This window comes from Corythoichthys intestinalis, chromosome 6, assembly GCF_030265065.1.
Source record: "Corythoichthys intestinalis isolate RoL2023-P3 chromosome 6, ASM3026506v1, whole genome shotgun sequence".
NCBI lineage: Eukaryota > Metazoa > Chordata > Actinopteri > Syngnathiformes > Syngnathidae > Corythoichthys > Corythoichthys intestinalis.
In genome coordinates this window covers 20349800-20375580 of record NC_080400.1, presented here as the reverse complement: position 1 = coordinate 20375580, position 25781 = coordinate 20349800, and the positions used below count along the sequence as shown (strand labels likewise).

Sequence of the window (25781 nt, the reverse complement as noted above, 5' to 3'; positions counted from 1 at the left end):
AGTGTTCGTTGGCTGTCACTGAGTAGCATTTGCGATCTCTACACAAAGCTAACTAAATTACCCCCAAGAACGGTAAGAGACGTAGGACAACCAGAGGATATATAAGAAAGACAGGGCTGATGGTAAAGGATAGCTTGTTGAAACAGGAGAATGTCATTGTCAGTCGCGTCGATAAAAATGCTAAAGCTATGCTTAGGTCGGCTAGTTTTTTTCCGTCTTTTTCAGCCTTCGACACTAAAGCCATCTCTTTAACTGAACATTTTTATGTTCTTCCACATCTTTGCCAGTGAATTTGGCACCAGGCACATCATTTTCGGAGAGAATTGGTAGATTTAGCTCTGTAAACATCTCCTTCGTACACGATTTCCATTTATTTCCTATTAGGGACAAACGGTGGCTTATCCTTACTTAGCAACAGTAGCTAATGTCATGAATATTAATGAGCGGAAGTGACGTGTTGCTTGCGGTACGCCATTTGGACATTTAGGGATGTAAGTAGTTTCTATGGGGTGTACTCACCTTTGTTGTCAGGGGTTTAGTTTAGATACTAATGGCTATATTTTGAGGGGAAAATAAATTAACTCTATCATATAAGCTGCACACAGACTGCTTTTCATTGTGTCAAAGTGTCATTTTGTCAGTGTTGTCCCATGAAAAGATATACTTAAATATGTGCAGAAATGTGAGGGGTGTACTCACTTTTGTGATACATTGTATATCATTTGGGTTGTGGTTGATATTGATTGATTGATTTTTATTTCGAGCAATAACAACAAAAAACAACAAGTATGGAAAAAATAAAATACAATAAAATAAAAATTAAACAGTCATGATGAATGTAACAGAAATTATAACAATACATACACGTGTAGCTCGAAAAGGCAGTCACTTCCCTACAACAGCTGTACTAATCATAATGATTACATTGATAATAATAATTAGTTGCAATAATCATAATAACACCAATATATATATATATATATATATATATATATACACACATCACTAATAATACATGAGTAACCATTACATATGTACAAAATATTATACATAAAACATGTGATATTTCTGCATACACCCAAGACTATTAAAGACCTCTTTCTGTATATCGTGACCAGACCTGATGTTTATACAGCAATTTGAATTTCTGAATACTTTGACATTGCTTATAATGTAATCCCAAACTGTTCCAGAGTTTTACCCCACATACAGACACGCAGAATCCTTTAAGAGTAGTACGAAATTTTGGTTGTGAAAAGTTGGCAAATCTTCTCAAATTATGAGATTGCTGTTGCACTGTAAAAAGACATTGTAAATTGAGGGGTAATAATTTATGAAATGCTTTAAATAAAAATATTGATGTGTTGTATTTCACAAGATCATTAAATTTCAACAGTTTTGATTGAGTAAATAAATCATGAGTGTGATCTAAAAAACCCACTTTATGTATAATCCGAATTGCTCGCTTCTGTAATGTAATTAATGGATATAATGCACTTTGGTAAGTGGTCCCCATACTTCGACACAATATGAAAAGTATAAAGCCAGTATGAAGCCAGTCCTTGCTGACTTTGGGCAAGAGATGGGGAATACACTCGAATTATGGTAGAGTATTAGGGTCAGTGGAGGGGGAAAAAAATCCTGAATTTCAGTGAGAATTCTGAGAATAAAGTGAGAATTGTAAAATTAAACGCAGAATTCTGACCTTAAACCAAGTGATCGAATAATATATCCATGTATCGTTCATTCTTGTAATAGTAAGATATTGGCAGATCAATTGTATTTTATTTTATTTTTATTTTTTTCCATTAAAATTTGGGGGGGAAATTGAACAATAAGTATGACGTTGCATCCATCCAATCATTAGTCAGCAACACGTGTGTAATGTATCCATCTGACCTCAGAGTGCCGCTGTCGGACGAAAACCGAAGTACCGTTAGCCCTTCCTAGCCATTAAGCAGTCGTGCAGGGAAGTGTACAAAGATGTGTTGCTTAAAAATAGAATAAACACGTGAAAAAATGCGAGTTTAAATATTTTTAATGTCCAGTAGCTCGTCATAGTACAGATAATAGGGCATTTCGCTTAATGCGTGCGTTTTATGCCCATGAAGAGGAGCTTTAGCCTTAACATGATGGAGAGTTGATGGAGGACAACGACTACAAGCTGAAATCAATTTTAAGTGATATCATTGGGGGAAAATATCTGGAGTCACGTTCACATGTGTGCCGTTAAGGTAATTACACATTTATTATGTTTTTCTTGTAAATTTGTGTAAAAATGGGATATAGTTTGTTAGCATGTTAGCTTGTTGCGGCTAGCCAGACTGCGCGGCGTTCAGTTCCATATGTTTCTTCCAGTCTAATCATACCGAGGATTGTTAGTAATCGTCTCTTCGCGTTTTCGGTGACATTTATACAGTGAGCTCATTTATTATACATCTAAAACGTCTGAAATTGTCCAATGGAATTACTCAATATCAGGGTTGCCTTGCCTTGAGTAACATATGTCGCTTGACGTAGAAGATATCATTAAATGTCATTCAGAAAATTGTCACTTCTGATCTAAAGCTGACATTGTTTCAAATGTCTTTGGATTGGGTATTATATTAGAACACTTAATAGAAATCTGTCATACCGGTTAGCATTCATTCATGTTCATGCCAGGCGTCATATGATTATGACAGTGCTATAATAAGCATTCAAATGTGTTAAATTTTTGGTCGTTGATTTCAAACCTGCCTCTTTTTCCCCGCTATATGCTTTAGATTTCATGTAATCAGCAGTTTTGATACTCACATTTTAGTGGAATTCTTTACAGATTCGTCATACAAGTTAGTTAAACCTTTCAGTCTTTTGCATTGTTGGATACATTTTCTGAATCGTTGTCAAATTATCTTGTCAAAGCTGACTGGTTTTCATATTGGAGCACTTTGGCAGGACTGGAGTACAGCACATATCACATTTTGTCAGTTTTCTGTATCTGCACTCTGCAGTCGTCTAATTTCTAAAACATGGTATAACTTTATTATTTTACTACATATAACTTTTTATTTTACATACAGTATTTACATGCGCGCGGGCACACAGGCACATATGAAGTTTTACGTATTACTATTATTACCACTTTGTTTGAAAATAAGCCTATAGCTTTGTTATCATTTACATTGCACAAAAAGTCTTGATTTTCAAAGAATGTAGAGTTTACAGAAAAAAAAAAAAACTTAGATTTGGATTCAGCACCCAAGAAGTATACCAGAATGAGTGTTTGCATCAATGTAACAAATGTTTTTAATTTTTTGGTTGTATTCAATCACCAGTCACAAAAATCTCCCTCTCCCTTTCCCTCTCCCTTTCCCTCTCCCTCTCTGTCTGTCTCTCAGTCTGTCTCTCTGTCTCTGTCTCGAGCATCAGTCACTACTGTCAGTCGAACTGAAAGTCCTAAAATACAACATGACCAGTAGATGGCAGCGTATTGACTATTGGTGTTAAATAGGCATATGCTCAAAACAGTTTGGCTGGGTCTTGATGTCAAAAGTTACAATTGTACTGTTAGGCCCAGCATGTCATCTAATATGAACGCCTGAAGTGAAGACTATGCATAAACAGTTCAAATTCCAGACATTAAGTTTAGCAAAATCCTAGTGTTTCTATTAAAATTTTACAAAGAAGATTCCAACAACACACACATCCTCACATTACTTGCTCAAGAAGCGAATGTCCGAAGCCCAGTCATCTCTCATCTAGTTCTGAATTGTGCAAGGCGACTGTGCGCTAGCCATGGAGTGAGGGCTGGCCCGACCAGCTGCATGGTACAAACGTCACAGCCAGCGAAGGCACGTCCCCCTCACCCCACCGAGCCCTCAAGGGGTCGACTGTAGTGCTATTCTTGCACAAGCAAAGGCTAATTGTTATCGAAAGAATATCACAGTGCTTGTACTGTAAGCGATCTCACTGAGCGTGATGTCGTTCTTGTCTTCAGAGGAGAACATGGTCATATTTGGCGCCCTTCTGAGCCTCGCTGGCTGGGCGTCGCTCTACTTTGCCCTGTGTCACCTCAACAGCCATCGAAGCTGCGAGTGGAACTGCCGCCTCGTCACCTTGCTCCACGGCATCCTGGCAGTCAGTGTCACGGCCTACATAGGCTATGTGGATGGGCCATGGCCCTTCACTTACCCAGGTAGGTGTTACAGTATATTGTGGATTGGTCATTAAACCTGAATGTTGTCTGTCTCTCCAAGAACAGCTGTATCATGAAATGTTAGTTTTGACCATGAGACGTATGTTTTTTTTGTGATAAGTTTGGCTGTTTTTTTGGATTGTTTTTTGTTTTTGCTTTGACATGGATGGAAAAAAAGGGGATACAAGCAATATTTGGCGGTCATGAACTCAGCTAACTTCACAACAAGCAGCAATTTGTCAGATTGACAGTAAACTGTTCTTTGAATAATTTTTCACAAAGTAAGCATAAAACAAACAGCTTGATATGTATTTACCCAAATCAGATTATTTTGTTTTACCTAAGTCTAAAGGAGGGACCTTGAAGTTAGAGGTGGGAGCTCAGAATTTGTGATGTAGAAAACCCAACAGCTTGATTTATCTTCTGATTTTGGCGTAGTGGCCAAACAAAAAAATTATTTGAGCATTTTTCTTTTTTTTTTCTGGCTTCTAAAAGGTTGCCCTTTTATGACAATGCCATATACTGTATTTAGGTTGATAAGGGTGGAAAAAGTATAACGTGGTCTTTAAAGCCAATACACAATGCAAAATCCACACTGAAATGAATAGCTTCTATGCCATAGTGTTTTGACTACAAGTCAGCCGATATATGAACTTTTTAAGATCGGCCATTGGCCGATTTGTAGCCAATATAAAAGGATAACTGTTATGTTCAGTGTTCGGGTGAAGGTAAAGGTCATCCAATATATTGGTCAGCTGATACTGTGGCCAATGTATGGACTTTTATCAAAATTGGACAATATATGACCACCATAATAGAATAACTGTTATGTTCACTGATATATGGATTTCTTTTTTTCGAGATCGTCCGATATCAGCACATATGATAGGGTAACTTATGTTCACAATTTAGGTGACCTTTGTTAATTGTGATTTTGCACCACCTTGGAAGTAGCAGAAGACAAAATTAACTATTTACATAGACATTTACAGTATATAACGTGTGTTTCAGTTGCCTTTCATAATCCAAGTTATTTCAAATAAAGTATACAAGCCTCAATTATCGGCATATAAAATCGGCTTTAGACATCGGCAACCGTCTGTATTTCATTTTTAAAAATAGGCATTGGCACTTGAAAATCCCCTATCGGTCGACCAATTAAACAATAGATATTTAAATACAAACGGTGAAGCAACAAGCCAACTGACAATATAACAGTATTTGCATGCAAATATTCTTTATCCTTTGCAAATATCGATCGTTTTAAGTGAATTTTAAGAATGCAACAAGTGAAAAATGTGAAACCTTGTATTTGTTTATTAGGTACAAAGAACACACCTTTGCAGATAAGCGCCATGTTGCTGAGCCTGGGCTACTTTGTCTTTGACATGGCTTGGTGCGTCTACTTCCGCACTGAAGGAGCCGTCATGCTGGCCCACCACAGCATGAGCATCCTAGGAATCCTTCTCACTCTGTGGCTGGGCGAGTCTGGCATCGAGGGCTGTGCTGTTCTGTTTGGCAGTGAGATCACCAATCCCCTGCTACAGGCACGCTGGTTCCTCAAGCAGACGGGACGTTACGGCACACCCCTTGCGCACACTGTGGACGTGCTGTTTGTGCTCCTCTTCGTGCTAATGCGGATCTTTGTGGGAGGTACAATGCTGTACTGTGAGCTGATCTCGCCAAGACCCAGATTCTTCATCAAGTGCGGAGGCGTGGCTATGTACGCGCTATCCTGGGTTTTCATGGTGGACATTGTTCGATTTGCTGTCCGCAAGAGCAAGAGTTGGCAGAACCATCGGAAGGAACGACAAGAGGCCACAAATGGTCACAAAGGAAAGATTGACTGAGTGCAGACCACAGAAATGACTTTAGTGTAATTGACATGAAGATATAAAGTAGGAGCAAAAAAATGCTTTCTGCAGTCATCAAAACTGAACACTTTGGTTGTTGTGTAAATGGTTTAATAGACAAAACAGGAGGAGGAGGCTTATGAAGCTGGAAATACAAGCACTGACAGATGTTGCAAGTTAGACCAACAGAGCAAAAATACTGTCTCCAAAGGCAGCCACTGTTTGTGTACATCATTTTATGGCTACAATTCATGCATGAGTCATTACTCCCAAAACCTAATACTGTTCAGCAGAAGCTCTTAAGTTTGGAGTTCAGCCAGTGTCTGTCTCAACACCATCGTGCATTTTTATGTGTGAAGAAGTACGACAATGAAGAAATAGATGGATCATTAACAAGTTAATGTATGAGTCAGAGTTTAAGCAAAAAGTGTCCCAGAAAGTTGGGTACTGTTTGTGCACAACCTGTAATCATCTCAATCTATGTGTAAGTCATTTTGAAAACATTGCACATATGACAAACTGTGAACAGATGTCTTACTCAGGGTAAAATTTTTCAGGAAGTTTACTGTAACTTATTTATTTTATTTTTGATCATTATTCTAGGATTTGCTTAATTCCTTTGTATCCCCTTTCTCTGTTTATCCTATTCGGTAAAATTGTGATTGTGACTTTTAATATTGGGTTATACAGTGATTGTTTTTTTTGTTTTTTAATTAAAAGGTACTGGTACTTGAGAGGGCCAAAGCTCTGTTACATAAATGAGGGCACCCAATGAAGTTTCTAATGAATGTACTGTCATGTAATTCTGTTACCATTACTAATACCTAACTCTAGTGCAAAATTGGTGCAGGAAGATGCTAAAACAACTGCCATTTCATTGTTTTCAGCCCAGGTCTGTTTCAGCTCCAGCTGTTTCAGTTTCAGCTGAACAGCAACATTGTGAATTTACAGAGAAAGCAAAAAGTATAACTGATGAGTGCCTTACTTTAAGAACTATATTGTCATTGTTGATTCTCTACTGTAAATTCCACACCATAATTAAAGTGGTAATTGTATTAATGAATGTAAATCTTGTGGTCTGTATAAATGTCTCATTTAAATTGGGTTGCAATTAAACCTTCACAGGACACTCATTTAACTCATTAGCTGCCACTGACCGCGCTCGACGTCCAATCCATTTTTATTGGTAGAGGCTGGGAGTGAGCTTCCAGTCAAATGGATTGGACATCTAGCACCGTCAATGGCATTAAAACATGACATACATCAATCTCTCCGCACAGTTTAAATGAATTTGACATATATTTTCGTCATTGGCAAGCAATGAGTTAAATACTGTGAAAATGTACTAGTATATTGGGGGTTATTGGGATTCATACCAGAGTATGTTTGTTTTTATTAATTTTAATTTTTTAAATTTTGTTTTCATGAACATTTTAACTGATACTTTTATTCATATCCTGTATATATGTATATATATATATATATATATATATATATATATATATATATATATATATATATATATATATATATATATATATATAGCAAAAAACACTCAAATGACTTGAAGTTCCGCTCTGAGACCTCCTATTTGGCCAAATTTCTAAATTCTCCTATATGCATGTGTGATACATCATTGGAAAGCTTAAAATCTAAATTTTCTGGCGGAAGAAAAATAATAATAATAATAATTTTTAAACAGCAAAACCCTGACTGCAGGTGAGAGCACGTGAGAGCGTAATTAAAGACGCCATGATTTTAACGAGATATTATCGCGTACTTGCTTCTTTTAGATCCAAAAACTCCATGTAGCATGTATCACCGAGTGTCAAGACACAGCTGTGAATGGCCACAGCTGGATTTTTGGGGGGATTTTATGGGTTAAACATGGTCATATAACAAGGGTCGCGATGCAGAAATCGCAGACATCAAGGAGTAATTGAGATTTTCATTTTCATATATTTACCCTTTTAAACGTTTTTTTTTTTTTTCCAAATTTTTCTTTGGACCGATATTTATCATCTAAAATATCGGGGAAAATGCGACAGTAATGATATTTATGAGGTAGATATCCGTGACTTTTTTACAGACGCCAATTTTTTTATTGTGACATTATTTGTTCAAACGTTTAAAATATGCGAGTGAATAATTTATTAAAGTCGTTTTAAAAAATAAATGTATATATATTAGACATCAATTATTGATTCTAAGCTAAAAATGAAAGACATTTCGAAGAATAATGAATACGGTTAATTAACTTCTTTTTATGTTGAAACAAAAACGGTTGCGCGACGTCTGTAAACTGGTTTCCAGGGTAAAACGGACAAATTAGAAATAGTTTGGGGGCTTATTGCGTTATGAATCTGCTATGGCAGCATATAGACATATTGTTCTATCGAACACAACAGTTCTTTTGGCTTAAAATACAACAGTTTATTTTAAAGAGGGGTGCAAGAGCAGAAACTTCTTTTTCAGCCTTGTCTGTGTTTTCCGCCACATACGTATATATATAATTACAGAACGATCAGTGTTGAGGATGGATGGATGGATGGATGGATGGATGGATGGATGGATGGATGGATGGATGGATGGATGGATGGATGGATGGATGGATGGATGGATGGATGGATGGCTTTAACAACAATACAGTCATACATTAGAATACAATAGAAAGAGATTTAAAGCTTTGCCGTAACACACTCCATATGAAACAGAAGCAAAAGTACAATGAGGCTAATACAAAAACACAGGTGTACACAGATTGGGAATAAAGTGATTAAGTGACTAGTGGCAAATGGTGACGTAGTGACCAGTTATATAAAAGCGGAACAGTGCGTATATGACCATTTATAGTAATCAGACTAGGAAGCAGATAGCTGACCTGATATGATAATGCAAATGACAGTTTGCGCATAGATGCTGATGTAAAAGTGCAAAAGTGGTATATTATGCAATACCCAGATTGAGACAGATGTCTAAGAAAAAGTAACAATTACAATGGAGATCTTGTAGCTTGCATGACCTAAAACCTGATGTCTGCCGATTTAGTTTTCTAATTTACAAAATAGTCACTTGCCCAATAAAGAGTGTAATTCTGTAATTACTCGACGAGGAGCTGTAATTTATATCCACTAGATGGTACTAGAGTATAACGATGACCTGTTACATGACGTGGATCCTAAATTACAGGGATACGAAGTTCTTTTTGTAGACGGTCTGTAACGCTAAATTTACGCTTTTTCATTACGTGAGAAAGGTCAAAATTATAGTGTTTAATGTGTTATGTATTTTGACAAAGATTGGTTGCTAAAATAGATAAAGGGGTTGCATAAAGTAAAACTCACATTTTCCTGAGTAAATAGTGTTTAGTAAAATAAGGCAAACTTTAAATATTTTTAGATGTGTAATCAGGCAGGTTAAAAATATGACGTTAGTATGGTTTTCTTTTGAGGCCAGAAATGGCCGATTGAACAAAAACCACGATTCCCACAATGACGTGTCTATTATTGAATATTAATTTTAAGCTTGGAGTTCTATATGTTTGTGTGTTAATTCATACGATTCGCGTTTGAATAGATTTAAATGTGAATGATTTTGGTTTTCCTACGTTGTAGTCTTTCCGTCCTGTCTGTCACGTCATTTAACATGACATTTTAGTGTGTACATGCAGTTTCTTATGCATGTTTGTGACGAAAGGACAATTTTAAAAGAGGTATACAAAGGTATATATTCCTTTGACTTTGTTCGGAAATATTTCAGTATTTTTAAACATTTCGAAAGGCAGGATGCTGTTTTCCCATCTCCCGGCGGAAGTGGTTGCTGGAAGTTTGGGATCGCGGCGGCTGGCAAGCTAACAAGCTAGGGCGTTGCTAACGGCACGCACGGGCGTTTTTTTCCTTCTGTCCCTGAAGTTTTTATTCCTCGTACAAATGACGCCGAACGTCGGGATTAAAAGTCGCAAGCGTCCCTGAAAGTTTTTAACGCCAAATCGGGGTGTTGTTTTTGTTCACGACTCTCCGCTCGCGGGAGACTACTTGTTCTCTTCTCACCCCTCGAGGAGACTTTTTTAAAGGACGTGGACATAAAAAAAAAAGCAACTGGACATATATGCTGTGTTTTCTTCCCACTCATCGGGATTCGGACTTTGCTTTGTTTGCAGTGGAAACAGGAGCACACGGCGCAAAGTTTATTTTCTCACCCTGTACAGTGGATGTGTTTTGTTAGCTGGAAGCTAGCAATACTGAACTCTCCTTTCCTTTGAGGATTCTCCCCACCAAGCATTTCGCTCATATACAGTTTTAATTTTTGATTCTTTCGAGCGGCTCGTTTATTTGACATATTACGGTATCGGAAGACTCTTCAAGGGAACTGCAGAATCGTGCAGGAGATACCGCAAACTGCCGACCGGAGGAATCCGCAGGATCTCCCAGGGACGTCTCGTCCCTATTTGAGCAGAGCAGGGGTGGTGGCAGGCGGACTGCATCGCCACGCTGTCCGGAACGTTGGATTACCCGAAAACTGGAATGTGAATGCGGCGGTGAGGAGCACGCATACCCGACCAGCAGTGTTATTCATCACCAAGGGGAAGGATATAATCTCTCTACTGAGTCCATTCAGGCCCTGACTCATTTTTGCACCATTTTAATGATCCAGCTTTCTGTGACCCACCCCAAACATTGAGAATATTTGCCGTCTGCGTCGCTGCTGGCGTCTTTCTTTGATATTTATTTAATTTATTTTTAAAAAGAAGGCAATTTGTTACGAATGCCAGAGAAGGACGCTTCATCAAGTCGCCATATCACACTCTGGAAAATGTTAATCGGATATAATTCCCTGCAAATCTAGAACCGGAAGCCCAATGAGTGACACACAGTCAAGCTTCACTGACAGGTATAGTATACCACCAATTTTGGATAGTGAAATATTGGTTAGTTTGTTTTGATCTGTTAAAAAAGTCAATTTTTTCAGCTTTAGTAATATAACTTGTAAATGATGTGTATTTGTACAAGGGGCATAATCACCCAATTTCATGACAATACAATATAAATTACTGTATTTAAATAATAGTACTATATTTGCCAATATTACACTTCAATTTCACTGAAAGCTTAAAAAAAGAAGCTTTTTTTTTTTTTTTTTTTTTTAAACAATTTTATTGCAGAAACATTTATAAATTTGGATGAAAAAAATTCATTTTAAATAGCAGTATACCAAAAAAATATGACTCTTGATCGATATTTTACATTTCGACTCAATTCAGTAGTTTCCAGTTAGTATGTCGGTCAAGATTGATGCATCATTACAGCCCTAATTTGTATCTTATAAAACCGTATCGCTAACAAGCCTTGCCCTATAAAGCAAAAACATTCAAATTGCAAATACTAAATATTACAATATGAGAAAAGTGACCCTAAGTGGACGATGATACATGACCTCTCACATGTGAATGTGACCGTTTATTAAGAAAGAGAACACTTAGTATATAGACATTATGTACAGTACTTCCTTGTATTTGACTTCATTGTAGCAATGTGCTGACTAATAACTGAGTTATCCAATTACCAAATACCTGCATCTGATCTTGATGGAAGTGCTGCTGATGCCAGCACATGTAATGGAGTTCTTCCCCTGCAAAATACTTGATGACACGGTCCATCAATGTATAGCCAGTATTACGCCCGAGGCCCTTTTTACAAAATAAAATCCCAGAAGTGTTTGAAAAAGCCTGCAGTACTGAACATTGGCCACTCTGTCTGGCTCCTCTGGTTGCAGAAGTGAAGCAGTTTAAATTGACCCGCTATTCTAAACTCGCCAATTTCCCAATCAATATAAACCTGTTTGGAGCCTGGTTCAAACTGAATTTGGGCTGTATGGGGACATAAATGCATCGTGACAAGTGTACAGGGGGTGAATGTTATGTCGTAATTTATCGCTTAAAAAAAATTAATGCGCGGGCCGCATCAGTTGCATTTCCAGGATCTCAAGGAATTTTTATTCAGTCGGTGCGTTGGGCTTCCCTCCTATAGAATGACATAGAGAACGCATACCGACTAAATCACCCAAATACGGGCTTCTCAAACGTAGACAAAAATATAGCATCTGTCATGGCGGCGCCAATAAGTGAGCTTCAAATGGGAGTCGGCAAACCTGATGGGTGACGTTACCTGCACTCTGTCCAGTTCTCATTTACCGTCTGTGATTACGCCTAAGACTTTAACGCTTACCTTTTCCAGCTCCCATTAAAACGATCTTTGGATTTAAACAGAACCTTGTAATCACCTTAATGGTGGAATCAGAGCTTGGATGCAGTTCTATCAGTTCAACAGCAAATACATCCTGCCTGTTAAGTGTTTATTCTAGTGTAATCCATTAGTATACTTTGGAGTCATAACAAGAACTAATTCCTGTGGACTTTTCAAGTTTTCATCTCTGAAAAGGTTTTTCTCTGTTAAGTTTTGGCCAGCCAGCTTACCTGAATACCTCATACCTGTGAGTAAAGCAGGCTAAATCTCTGGAATGTGCACATTTGCTTGGTTCAGGGCAGAAGCAAGCCCCAGTTAGAACATCATTTGGCCAGGATACAAGCGTTTAAAGTCCCATTATACTTGACACCCTTCCCCCCTCTTGCAATGACGACAGCAGTGGTTAGCGCCCACTTTCATTGTGGTTTTTTTTTTGTTGTTGTGACAAATGAACCTACTGGAGTGCAGTTGCTCCGATGACAAAAGTGTTAAGAAACACGTGTTTCGGAACATCACAAGAGGAAGGTTTGCATTTAAAGTTTTCAGATTGTTTCTTTAAATTAAGTGTGACCTTCTAAAAAATGTAATTTGATGTATAGGCACTGTGACTGCCACGACTAGATAAAAACTCTAGGTCCCTGTGTAGGGCATCAGTTGCCCTTCAGTATTTTAACAATATTATACTGAGAATACACACATTTTACCAGCCTACATCGTCACAACATGACCTCTATGATTTATAGATAATTTAATCATCCACATGGAAAATTAACTGTTCTATAGTCTCCACAATGAAAGCAACACAAATCAAATCAGGAACAGGAATGACCAATCCTATCAAACCTTGTGAGAAATATTATCTAAATTATATTGAATAAATAAAAAATATTTAGTAATATCGTAAAAAGAGTTGTCCGATCACACATTTTGCACCCGAATTCCAGTCCAAGGCACTTGATTTTGAGGATCTGCCAATACTGAGTGACGACCTGATACCTCAGCAATTTATTGTATTGTGTTGGGGTCAGAATTGACTCGTTTTCAAGTTTTCGTATGCAAAAAGTTACTTTTGACATGTCAAAACTTGAAAATGGGTCCGTCATGACCAGAAAACAATATACTGAAAAGGTTTCATATTTGCTGGCCAAGTTAAATCACAGATTAGATTTGATCCACTGGCAAAAATATGAGAACATTTTTAATACGATACAATGGTTATACATACATTATATATAAGTTTAAAAATTGTCCTATATGCAAGTGGTATGCATCATTGGAAAGCTTAAAATCTCTATTTTCTGGGGGAATAAAACTTTTGAACAGGAAAGCATTTTTTGACACCTTAAAAGTTGGTCTAATCAGGTGAGTTAAAATTAGACGTTTTTGAAGACATTTTGAAATTTTGAAGTTAATCACTTAAAAATGTTTTTGGCACCCATCCTGGTACAACAACATAAATGACAAAGACTTCAAGTAACATTTTGTGAAAAAAAAATTCTAAAAGATGATTCCCCCACTCCTTGTCATTTCATAGTCGTTGAGTGAAAGGACACATCGACTTGTGTGAAAAAGAGATGTAACTGTTAAGTCAGGGCCGTGCCATGCTTCTCTAACAGCTACTCAACCATGTCCTTGGCGTTGCGGAGTTTTTTTCCAGAGTGCACGGCTCTTCTGAGAGCCTGGGAGAGGAAGCCCTTTGCCGTGTGCAGAGCCATAGAGGCAACGTTGAGCCTTGTAAGGCTGCGTTGTCAAGTCATGTAATGTGATGCAATAGAAATGATGAATAACGACATAAAACAAGAAGACCCTCAATAACACACATATGAAGTATGATAAAGAAAACCTAACTTGTACACACCTTGGACCTTGTCAGCCTTTTCACTGTCATTTTTGTGCTCATCCTTGACACGCTTTGTGTTGTAAACTTGTTGACCGCCTTGTTGTTGTGTTTGATGTCATCTGTCATAAAGATGTGGGCCTTCCTGACCACACTGTCCTCCCCACATCTATAATAGCATCCCTCGGTATTTCATATTTATTCGCGTCATTCTCCCTCATTTCTCTACTCCACTATGTAGATCTATGTGGCATGATGACTTCTGAAAAGCAATGCCGGCAATAATGTGAAGGTGATTTCCCAATCAAAAGATTGATCGATCGATCATGTTTAGCCTCGAAGCCTTGGACCTAGGCCAGACATGTCCAAAGTCCGGCCCGGGGGCCAAATGTGGCCCGTGGTCAAATTTCATCCGGCCCCCAGCCTCTGTCATAAAATCAACAACATCTGGCCCGCACACAGACTTAATAAATTGGTCAGCAGTACTGCAACCAGCATATGAAGTTGCTTACACACGAAATGCTGCTCCTCATTTACCCATTAAAAGGCAGCAGCACTTTAACCCTTTATTGCCAAATGTATCACATTTGATGCACCTAAAATTTCATGATTTTCAGACTAATTTAGAATTTTGACATTTCTTTTTGGGGAAAAAAATGATGGATGCAAGTCGACACATGCATCTGCAGGTTCCATGAGAAAAACAAACAGGATTTAGCAAGGGTTATAGATATCAGAGTGCTTATTACACATATTCATTTGGACTTTCCTTTTTACAAATTTGAAAATTCAATTTTATTAGGACCTTATTTTTCAAATTTTGGGATTCTCTGATAATTGCTTCATGTTGCAGTTATTTAAGGGCTAAGCAACATTACTCCGTGTGACCCTCTACTTCCAATTTTCTAAAATGGCGACAATCAACAAAAAAAAAGTTGACTGTGACGGCCGACACTTCAAGGATAGGTGGAAATTGGACTATTTCTTCACTAAAATATGCAACAACTGTGTCTTGCCTCATTTGCAAAGAGACAGTTGCTGTTTTTAAAGATTTCAATGTGAGGCGATAATACCAAACAAGAGAAGCTGACACGTACAACAAGATTACAGGGAAGATAAGCAGCGAGAAATTGAAGCAACATGAAGCTAGTTTAATTTCACAGTTGTAGAATTTTGCAAGAGCCCGAGAGTCGAAAGAGAACGCCGCAAAGGCTAGCTGCAAGATTGTTGAAATTATTCATTAAAAAAATAATAAAGCAAATGTGACACACTGAATGGCTTGCTAAATTTTGCTTAAATATATTGTTCTACGTAAAAGAGGTCAGGCCCCCCACATTTTTACCACGGCAAATCTGGCCCCCTTTGCAAAAAGTTTGGACACCCCTGACCTAGGCTTTATAATTTAAGCATGTAAGCTAATGTATCTAATACATTTATATCATCTCATAATAAGCACTTCAGACGGCATCACAGGTCAAAAAGATAATGGCACGGTAGTCAGTTAGCCTGCTGTGTCTGTAATTCTAGCGCTATGGTTCGACTGTAACGTACCTGTTTTTTCTGGCTCGCACTACATTTCCAGTAACTTGACGCATGATCAAGCGCAAGCAGATTTAGACACACTGATTTCAATTAGATATCATTGCGTACTTACCTTATTTTGATCCAAAAACTCCATATCACAGAGTGTAAAGACATAGCTGTTAATGGGCACAACCGGGCTTTGTTCGGCTTTTATATCTTCAAGCAGTAGTGTGAACTAATTTCTTCACATGCCAAATAGGCTCACAAGTAAAGTAATTAAACATTGTCCACCAAATAAAGTAAAAGTATGAAAAAATAATTTATATGTTGTATATTTGACAAAATAATCGCGTTTCCGAAGTTCGAGCCTGAAAAGGGACAAACCCGGAAGTGATACGTCACACCGAGAACAGCGATGGCAGCGCTCTATACGGCCGCCATACAAAGCCCTTCAAACAATGATTCAAACAGCGATATAAGCGATAGACCGAGCGCAAGGGAGGAGATCCAAGTTTTTGAAGTTGAGGAAGTTGAGGATTTGAGTTGGAGGAAGAAGAGGAGCTTGGAAATTTATGTTGGATCTAACATGTATTAGCCAGACGCTAATCAGGATCTAAACAATGTGCCTAGACTACCTGACATGGAATGGATACAAGACCCATCGAGATTACAACATTGGTAAGATATGGGCTATTATTATTTTTTCATGATTTGAAGATGCAGGCATTTGCACATAATTTTATGTTTTTGTCTATGTGATGACATTGTTAAAAAAAAAAAAAATCAGACTTCATGTTCATTTTGGCAGATCCGGCAGCTCTCGTGCATATAAAATAATAATATAAAAACGTTGGGGGGAAAGAAGGAGGTGAGTCGTCGATGGCTTTCTCCACTTTATTGTGGCAACAATAAGAAAACAAAATAATAGCGGACTGCCGCCACATTCGACTGCGAAGTTTTGCTTCTCGCCAATCTCCTCCTCGCCTCCCACTCCAGCGTCTCTTAAACGGATTGTGCATAGTGTCTTGTTATGAGCTTTTTGTTTACAAATGTATCGAACACACGACGTGCTGACAACCTTGTCTCTTTATGAACACATGGAGCAGTTCTTATGGAAAAGTTAGAACACAGCTCGGCACAGCTCTCTGCAGGAATTGGCGTCTAATGGCGTGAGGAAATGTAGTTTTTTCACACAAGCGAACAGATTACAAAGCACCACTTCAGTGTTGTCCCGAGACTACATTTCCCATGATTCACTGCGTGACCTGCGCGCTCGCTGATTCGCTGCGAGATTGACTCAATGCCAACACGCTAAACCAACACTATTTGTCAGCTGTCACCTGTCAGCGGCTCTCATAAAACACAAACTAGAAGCATATCATGCGATCACCGTGAACGCTGAACCGTCCAAAAGCAATGCAATGCTTGAAGCATGAAGGTGGAAATACATAATACAAATACAAATAAATGTGCACAAACTCACCGGCGGTGTGTGTCTCTTACTGCAACGTGACCGTGAATTACCGCGACGCCGACCCGTTTATATGCACATCCACACCCGTTTCCCGATTGACAGTGGATTAACCCTTTCGGACACGATCGTAGATGACGCACAATTTAAACACGCTTAACCTAGCGAACGCAACAACAACTATGATCGGGGATTGCCACGAGTTAACTTTCGGCTAACGTCGCTAGCTTATACTGTTCATTCCACAACAGTTGGCAGCTATGCTTTGACAAAGTCATCAGTCATCTATCCAAAAATCACATTTGCTTTTTGGCAAATCCTTGATCATAAGCAGACCGGTTAAGGAAGCAGGCATCTTCGAAGTGTTTGCAGCAGAGAACACTACTCGATGATGGCGTAAAATTCATTCGCTTCGTGCGAATGAAAGATGTCCATTTACCTGCCCTGCTATCCTTTGGCCACTCATTCAACTTTTCGTTTGAGCGAGAACAAAACATCGCCACACACCGCTGTGGCATCTTACCGAGAAGCAATGCAACAAACAATACTGTTCTGTGGTGGACTTCCCCCGCACGTCTAGGTGTGACGTAATTTCCGAAGATTGCCGAAGAAAAGCATTTTCGTTGTCAAGGGCGTTGCTATGGGTTAAACAAAGAATCTGGAAGGGTTGCGTTAAAAAAAAAAAAAAAAAGAGAAATATGCTTATACAGTGGTACCTCTACATACGAAGTTAATCCGTTCCAGGACCTTGTTTGTAAGTCGAAATGGTCGTATGTCGAGCAGGATTTTCCCATAGGAATACATTATAATTCCATTAATTCGTTCCACAGCCCAAAAACCTTCACTAAATCCTTAAAAAATACTGCTGGTACTATTACAAATGGCAATTACACATAGCAAAACAAATAAATTATAAATCAAAATCGGAATAATAATAATAATAATTATAATAATAATAATAATTCCTGTATTTATGTAACGAATCGGGTTCTAATGTGGCGGACGTTTTTTGCTGACCCTGAACGCACCGCGGGGCTCACGTGCCAGAGACAGACCGGTGAGCTTGAGTTTCACTTTCACTTTGAATGTTTTCTTGAGAACGCCTCAATTGCGACAGACAGAAGGTGTTTTTGTTTTGAATAAATTGTGAAATAAATGATAAAAACGTGGCGAAGTTGGCGATTTCTCTGGAGATGTTACCACAAAAGGAATTGTCAGCTTAACTTATAAAGACTGGCGAACGATGGTCGGAGGAGGACCGTGGAGATGTATTTTTGAGCCATTTCACGGATGCCCACCCTACGCTCATATTTTTCTGTCATTTGCATCTTCATTTAGAAGGTAAGCGTCAACTTTTTCCTTGTTTCACCACCTGTACCAATCTTTTCTGAAACCAGTGTTGATTTGTCACACAAGAAAATCCGCCGTGCATTCGTCTGCGGTGCTGCCATTGTCGTCGTATTTCGAGCATGTCGTCGGATGTAGAAACAAATGGCGAGTCAAATTTTACGTCGGATGTCGAAAAGTTCGTGTGTCGAAGCGATCGTATGTAGAGGTACCACTGTAATTGTTTAGCCATTGATATTATTCAAAAACATGGTTGGCCAACCTTAGTTCAAAGTTCCCCTTTAAAAACTGTTATTTCGCATGCAATGCGAGACAAAAATCACAGACAAAAAGAGTGGTTGAGATTTTCTTTTTCAAATATTTTCCCTTTTAAATGTGTTTTTTTTTTTTTTTTTCAATTTTTCTTTGTTAGGATCAATTATTTTTCACCTAAAATTCCGCGAAAATGCGACGGTCACAAATTCCAATCAAGTGATAGTATAAGATAGATATTCATCACCTATTTACAGACGCAATTTTTTTTTCATTGTGCCATGATTTGTTTAAAAGTTAAAAACACTCATGTGAAAACTTTATATATTTTTTTCTTTTCTAGACTAAATAATAGATGTCAATTAATAGTTCTAAGCTAAAACTACCGTAATTTCCCGAATATAAGGCCCACCCGTGTATAATGCGCACCCCAAATTTACTTGTAAAATCTAGGGAAAAATATTGTACCCATTTATAACACGCACCCAAATTTTAGCACCAATAAATAGAAGAATACAAGAAAACAGAGCTCGTGTACAGATACAGAAATGTCATTTTACTGACTGGTTAAACACAGCACAAGCATAGCATATTGGTAGTTCAAAACATTACCATAAACTGACAATATTTACGGTAATATCATGATTTGTCAACTTCTCCAACTTACCAGAATCTAGGAGAAAACAAAACAGATGTGACTTTTCTTTTAAAGGTTGCTGTATAACTTGCTCGTTTCATCATGATGAATAAATGTTTCTTCCATGGATTGATACGGTAAAAGGAAAGTGAGAACGTAAGTCGGAAATCCGTGAGAGCTCGTCGCTGTGACCACGACAGTAACAATAGGAACTATTGTTATTTGGGGTTGAGTTTCCTGAGGGACAGATATAGTTGACGGACACCGGAAGTCTGTGTGCTTACATTTGTTATGGTCAGAGTTGCGGAGCTGCAATAAACGTTTACTCAAATGAGTTCAAGAAACTAAATTCTGTGCTTTATGAAGAGTAAAAAAAGCAGAATTTAACACAGACGAAATCATTTGGCCGATTAGAGTGAAGTATTACCGAAACAAAATGGTGACGTCACGTACCGTAATGTTCGGCAACGGGTCGCCGCATACGTTTCTTCAACACAACGTGGCCGTGTCAATAAAAAAAAAATCGGTTTATATATATATGTAATATATATATATTTCTGTCTCCATCCATGTACCCGTTTATAATGCGCACCATGATTTTACAAGTTGATTTTTGGGGAAAAAAGTGTGCGTTATATTCGGGAAATTACGGTAATAGAAAATTTGAATAATAAATGTAGTTACTTACCTTGTTTTCATATCTGGGTTGAATCGAAAGCAGTTGCAATGTGTCCGCAAACAGGGGTCTCGGGTAAAACGGACAATCTAAAAAATAGTCCAGGGGCATTTTCCACCATATGTAATATATATATATATTTTTTTTTTTTACAAAATATGCATTTTTCTTTTGACAAAATCAGAGTCCATTTTGATTATTTTGTTGCCTTGTAGCAATTAAAAATTGTAAAAACACCGTCTTTTCCCACCCAGTTCTAATCTTCTAAAAATTATGTGATCAGACCCGATTTCCAATCACATGATCGGATTGGCGACATCCCTAATCGCGTCATACCTTTGAATTATTTTGATGCTTGTAGCCCTTTACGCATTCACTGCCATTGACAGCAGGAGGCATTGAATTTTTTTAAATTGGAAGGCTGGCATTGAGTGATCATGTTTCACTGCCATTTACAGCAAAAGGCATTGAATTTTTTTTTTTAAATGGGAAAGCTGGCATCGAGTGACCATATTTCACTGCCGTTGACGGCAATAGACGTCCAATCCAGTTTCACTGGGGGGCTGGCAGCGATCGAAATAGATCGGACGTCTATCGCCGTCAACGGCAGCTAATGAGTTAAATAAAAATGAATACATCTACAGGATTAAAAAAAAATCTTTTTCACCCAATTCTGATCTAAAAATTATATGATTGTATCAGGGACATCCCAGGAAATACTATATAAAAAATATCTATACAAACATTATTTTTAATATATAAAATGATCCTAATCCAATTTGGACACAAAAAAGTGGATGGTGAGTGTGCAGGAGACTTCATCATTTCCCTCCCAGGTTGGAATTTAAAAGCCGTGTGCCATGGGGGGAAGGATGTCCTCAGTCTGTCAGTAGAGCAGGACAGTGGCAACAGCTTGTCACAAAGCTACTTTGCTGCCTGGACATGATGTTGTTCACAGGATGCTATAAACCCTTTGTTTTATGTTTGGAGCATTATTGATGTGTGGGTGTATGATCTCGCCGGTTTTGTGTGTGACAGGTAAATTTTTTCCGCTTGTTTTTGGTTACTCTAAATTGTACACTAATTTCGCACCTATAATCCGCGTTTTTTTGCAAAAAATAAAAAAAAATCAATATTTGTTTGAGTATGTCTATGCTTGCATGTGTATAGGTATCTCCTATGTTGTTTTAGCATTCCCACATTCCCAAACAAAACATACAGTTGTGGTTAAAAGGTCTACATAACCCTTGTAACATAATGTCATGGCTCTTTATAGTTTCCAGTTATTTCTACAACTCTGACTTTTCTCAGATAGAGCGATTGGAACAGATACTTCGTTCTCACACACACAAATCATGTAGTTTAGTGCTTTTATGATTTTTGATTATTATGGGTTAACAGAAAGAGGGACCAAGTCAAAAAATACACTTACAACATATGATAAAATGTTCACATGTCCGTTGGCAATTTTCACTTCAATTAGGCATTTTTGATAGCCATCTGTAAGCTTCTTGTTGCATCTTTGACCATTCCTATTGACAGAATTGGTTATACTGTATTTGTTGGATTTCTGACATGGACTTGTTTCTTCAGTAGCAATATTCACATGTTCTAAATGGAGTTTTAAGTCAGGACTTTGGAAAGCCATTTTAAAACCTTAATTCTAGTCTGATTCAGCAATTCTATTAGCACTTTTGATGTGTATTTGATGTCATCGTTTTTTTCGAACAGCCAACCACACCCAAGGTTATCTTGATTAATTAGTAGAATTGTGCAAATAACTGGAAACTGAAGAGAGCCATTACATTACCGTATTGGCCCAAATATAAGACTGTTTTTTGGATTGAAATAAGACTGAAAAAGAGGGGGTCGTCTTATATCCGCGGTATAGACATTATACCCATTCACGACGCTAGATGGTGCCAGATATCATTGAAGCGATGTTCTGTCATGACAGATCTCAGCTACTCTCCCCATTCACGACGCTAGATGGCGCCAGATATCACTGAAGCGATGTTCTGTCATGACAGATCTCAGCTACTCTCAAGTTTAACCAGTTTGCATTATTTTATTGCAATGTTTTTACTTATTCAGATTTGTTTCAAGACTACAGTTACAGCTAGACTTCACTTTGATGATTAATGCAGTTATTGCAATTTTGTTGTTTTATCACAATAGTGGTTTATTTATATTTCAAAAACCAAAAGCCATTCATTTACGAATGTGATTGCACTTTAGTTTACATATTTAAATGTTCAGATATTAAGATTTGAATGAGGCAAAATAACATGCTTTTTCTCTCAAATATATTGTTATAATCATTTGTTTCGGATGTACTGTAATTATTTTCTGTGTAAAAATTAATTTGGTGTTCAAAAAGTCTTTTTTCAAACTTGAGTCTTGAAAAACAGGGCGTCGTCTTATAATCAGGGCCGTCGTATATTCGGGCCAATACGGTATGTTCTTTACAGGTGTATGTCAATTTTGCCCACAACTGTATGTCCATAGCTGGTGCTGGCATATTGGTAAGTCAACTGATAAGGATCGTCATGTTTCTGAGCACTGTTTCTACCAAGATGAATGCAACATAGTGATGCTTTGCAGATCTTGGGGGAAAAAAATAGCAGCACTCACCACGGGAATGCAAATTATCCACTTCAAAAAGAAGTCGTAACTGCAATTTCAGCGGAGTAGCGTCTGAAGTCCAAAAAATACAGTATATCTTTGGAAAAACATAATGAAATACTAATACAGTGTTTGTTTGTTTTTGTTTTTTTAACATGGATATCAGCAAATTTAGTGAGCATGGAGTACATAAGCAGAGAGGAAAATGCTTAAAAAGGGTGATTTTGGGTGGGGCATACTATACAAAAGAGTATATTATATTCAAGAAATTACTATACAACCCAAGGGATATTTGTTGGTTCTACTCTACCCAGTGTTGCAAACAGAGGGTTTATATTTCTCGGGAGCAGGTATCAACGCTTTAGCGAGAGAACAACAAAATGGCTGCAGTTGAGAAAGATGCAAAGTGCTTTTATTCACAACAGATACAAAACGGTGTGAAAGCAGACTGCAGGCTTATTTATGCTGTGTGAGTTGAAGGTAAACTGACATTGTAATGGATGTGTTGTGTTTTCTCCACTCTGGGTTTTTTTTCCTAATTGATTTGAATATTTAATCCTTTTTACTTTTAGGTTGTGTGGTATCTTTTGCATTTTGTTTTCGCGCTGTTGACCATGCTGGGATTGTGTATGTGACATGTATCGGGGATGGGCTGCAAGGTCAGTTTTGTGAGCAACTCGTTCTTTGTCACGGAGTTCTGCTGATCTCCACGTTTTTTTCCCCCCACCCCGCCAACCGCCTGCCCTGAGGCCCTCCCGGAAGGTGGTGCTGGTGACATCAGTAAAAGTAAACAATAGCATTTCAGTAGGAGCAGGCTAGGTTTAGTCTGTATTCTCCTCATAGGTTCATGAATGTAGGTCACATGTGATAAGTATCTATATTTGTATTATATTTATTTCCAATTTAGTGGAAAGGTGGCAGTAAATCAGTAAATATTTGTAGTAGTAGGAACTGGGATTTCGTTTTTTTGTATTTATTGTTTATTTGCCATGACTACATACACTAATGCAGTCAGCAGACTTGAGACAATGTGAAAATGACCACTGAGTGAGTGCTCATTGGTTGGAATGTCAGCATGCTGCCTGGTGATTCATTCATTTTGGTCTCCGGCATTCTTAAATGTTGGTTTTCCGACTTTTTTGTGTGTATATTTGTTGTATTGCAATTTTCTCAGTTGCCTGGATAAACACCTAAATACTAAGATCACATAGTAATTTGCTGTACATCACAGTTTGTAATTGGTAGAATTGCAAGTGTTTGAAATGTGCTGTCATGGTCAAACAACCCATGACATGTCCGCCTGAATCTTTAGATTATAAAGGCAGTGAGGGACACTGCGATTAGTGCAGGGGATGGTATACTCTGTGCTGAATCTAAAAAATTTTTTCAGTATCTTCTATTTGGTAGATCGCCTCAGAAAATTGTACATTGCACATCCTAGACATCCTGGGTGTTTCCAACTTTTTAGTGTTTATATTTGTTGTGGTGCAATTTTCTCAGTTTCCTGGCTAAACACCTAAATGCTAAGATCGCGTAGTAATTTGCAGTACATTACAGTTAGCAAATGGTAGAATTGCAAGTGTTCGAAATGTGCTGTGGAGGTCAAATATGCGTGCCTGACTCTTTAGATTATTAAGGCAGTGATGGATGAAAAGTGCACTGCAATTGGTGCAGGGGATGATATGCTCTTGTACGAAATCTAAAATAATTTCTATTTCTTTTATATGGTAGATCATCTCAGCAAATTGTACATTGTACATCATAGACATGGGCAACAATTTTAACTCCTAATGTCTTTCTCTAACATACATTACGCTTGATACACGATCTGTCAAATTCACTGCATCTCCTCATAATTGCATTTTATGGTTGTAATAAACGCAAACTCGATTTAGGTACACACAAATCTGCTATGTTGGCATTTCATTCTAGGGCACTGTGGGGCTATTACATTGTTAGATTTACTATACACCTTCACGTATTTAATGCCATTCTCTTGAATAAGATTTTGCATTAATATGTGTTTTTTTTAAAACATCCATTATCTACAAAATGAAACTCACGGAATATTTAAAATGAAACTGAAATGCAGGGGGAAATAAATAATTGCAATGCTCACGGGTTGTGATGCCAGACAGTGGGTGGAGTTAAGGCTTTTTGCTGGTGCCTTTATGTGCTGGGGGGTCGTTCCCATAGCACTATGATCCTGATGCTTGTGGACATCGTCTACGGTCCTGCCCTGTTAGCAAGGCCAAAGAGCTTTAGGGCAAAGCATTACCCTCAGTCCACAAAAGACAAGATCATTACAAAAGGGAAAAGGAGGACAAGTTAGGAAAGTTGGAAGTGTTTTGTCACTTTGAATGAACCAAGTGTCACTGAGCACAATTTGGGAATTCATCTGGAAAAGGAATCCAGATTAATGAAATATGAACAGTAATAGCTTATACCAAAAAGATTTTGTTGATACAGTATTGGCTAAATAAAGGTTTAGATTTTAAGTACTGTACGCCCTTATGTGGTTTATGATTTTGTTGGTACAGTATTGGCTAAATGTAGGTTTAGATTTTAAGTACTGTACACCCTTATGTGGTTTTCATTTTGGCTAAATGTTGTAAAATGTTGCCGTATTTTCTGGCGCGCTGCATTGGATGACTGTGATTTACAGTTGGTCTGGCGGAACTCATTTTCGGACTTTTTTTTTTAACATCCACCACAACACAAAACTTCAGTAATGTCCGCTTCTCTGAAATGGTTTGGCTCTGGATGGAATCTCTTTGGGTTGGCAATCCTTAGGTTTTTAATTCTTTAGTTGGTTTTGTAACATTTGATAGTTAAGATCTTGAATCCGTGGGTTAATTACAGAAATATAGGGCTCCCCAAAGCTTCCCTGAGAGGTCCAGTGGTTTTTTTTGTTGTCACTTTTTTCAGTGCTATGTGCCTGCTAATTTTAGTCTAAACGTCTGGGTAGTTTAGTCAAGGTATGACCAAGGGGCATGCAATTAATCCAATTTATTCATTAATTCAAGTTTGCTTTTCAGTCAAAAATTGCAACTAATGCCCCTTTCCCACTGAAATTAGTGGGTCAACGCGCGTTTTTTCCAAGCCGATGCAACCCACTAGCAATTGGCATATGGCACCTT

At 37.9% G+C, this 25781-nt stretch overlaps 2 protein-coding genes across 6 annotated transcripts in view; both read left to right on the top strand.

The window, feature by feature from the left end:
* The first annotated feature begins 1918 nt into the window (after positions 1-1918).
* Positions 1919-7070, top strand: tlcd5a (TLC domain containing 5a). The gene is made up of 3 exons (XM_057839163.1): positions 1919-2234; positions 3980-4177; positions 5501-7070. The coding sequence occupies exons 2-3, from the start codon at positions 3988-3990 to the stop codon at positions 6025-6027; spliced, it is 717 nt and encodes a 238-aa protein (XP_057695146.1). The 5' UTR covers positions 1919-2234; positions 3980-3987; the 3' UTR covers positions 6028-7070.
* Positions 7071-9720: 2650 nt separating this feature from the next.
* The window catches only part of arhgef12a (Rho guanine nucleotide exchange factor (GEF) 12a), a 75619-nt gene continuing 59558 nt past the window's right edge, over positions 9721-25781 (top strand). For 3 of the 5 annotated variants that reach the window (XM_057838813.1, XM_057838812.1, XM_057838811.1), the window contains exons 1-2: positions 9721-10920; positions 16264-16311. In XM_057838813.1, the coding sequence (XP_057694796.1) occupies positions 10889-10920; positions 16264-16311 (80 nt within the window). In that variant the 5' untranslated portion in view covers positions 9721-10888. The remainder of the gene's footprint in view (positions 10921-16263; positions 16312-25781) is intronic. The other 2 variants (XM_057838816.1, XM_057838815.1) reach the window with 1 other exon arrangement.

What these genes read in the sequence shown, in the direction of transcription:
- tlcd5a (XM_057839163.1), top strand. Translation starts at nt 3,988, where the DNA reads ATGGTCATATTTGGCGCCCTTCTGAGCCTCGCTGGCTGGGCGTCGCTC. An exon ending in ATGGCCCTTCACTTACCCAG is followed by an intron (nt 4,178 to 5,500) that starts GTAGGTGTTACA and finishes TTTGTTTATTAG; the next exon opens with GTACAAAGAACACACCTTTG.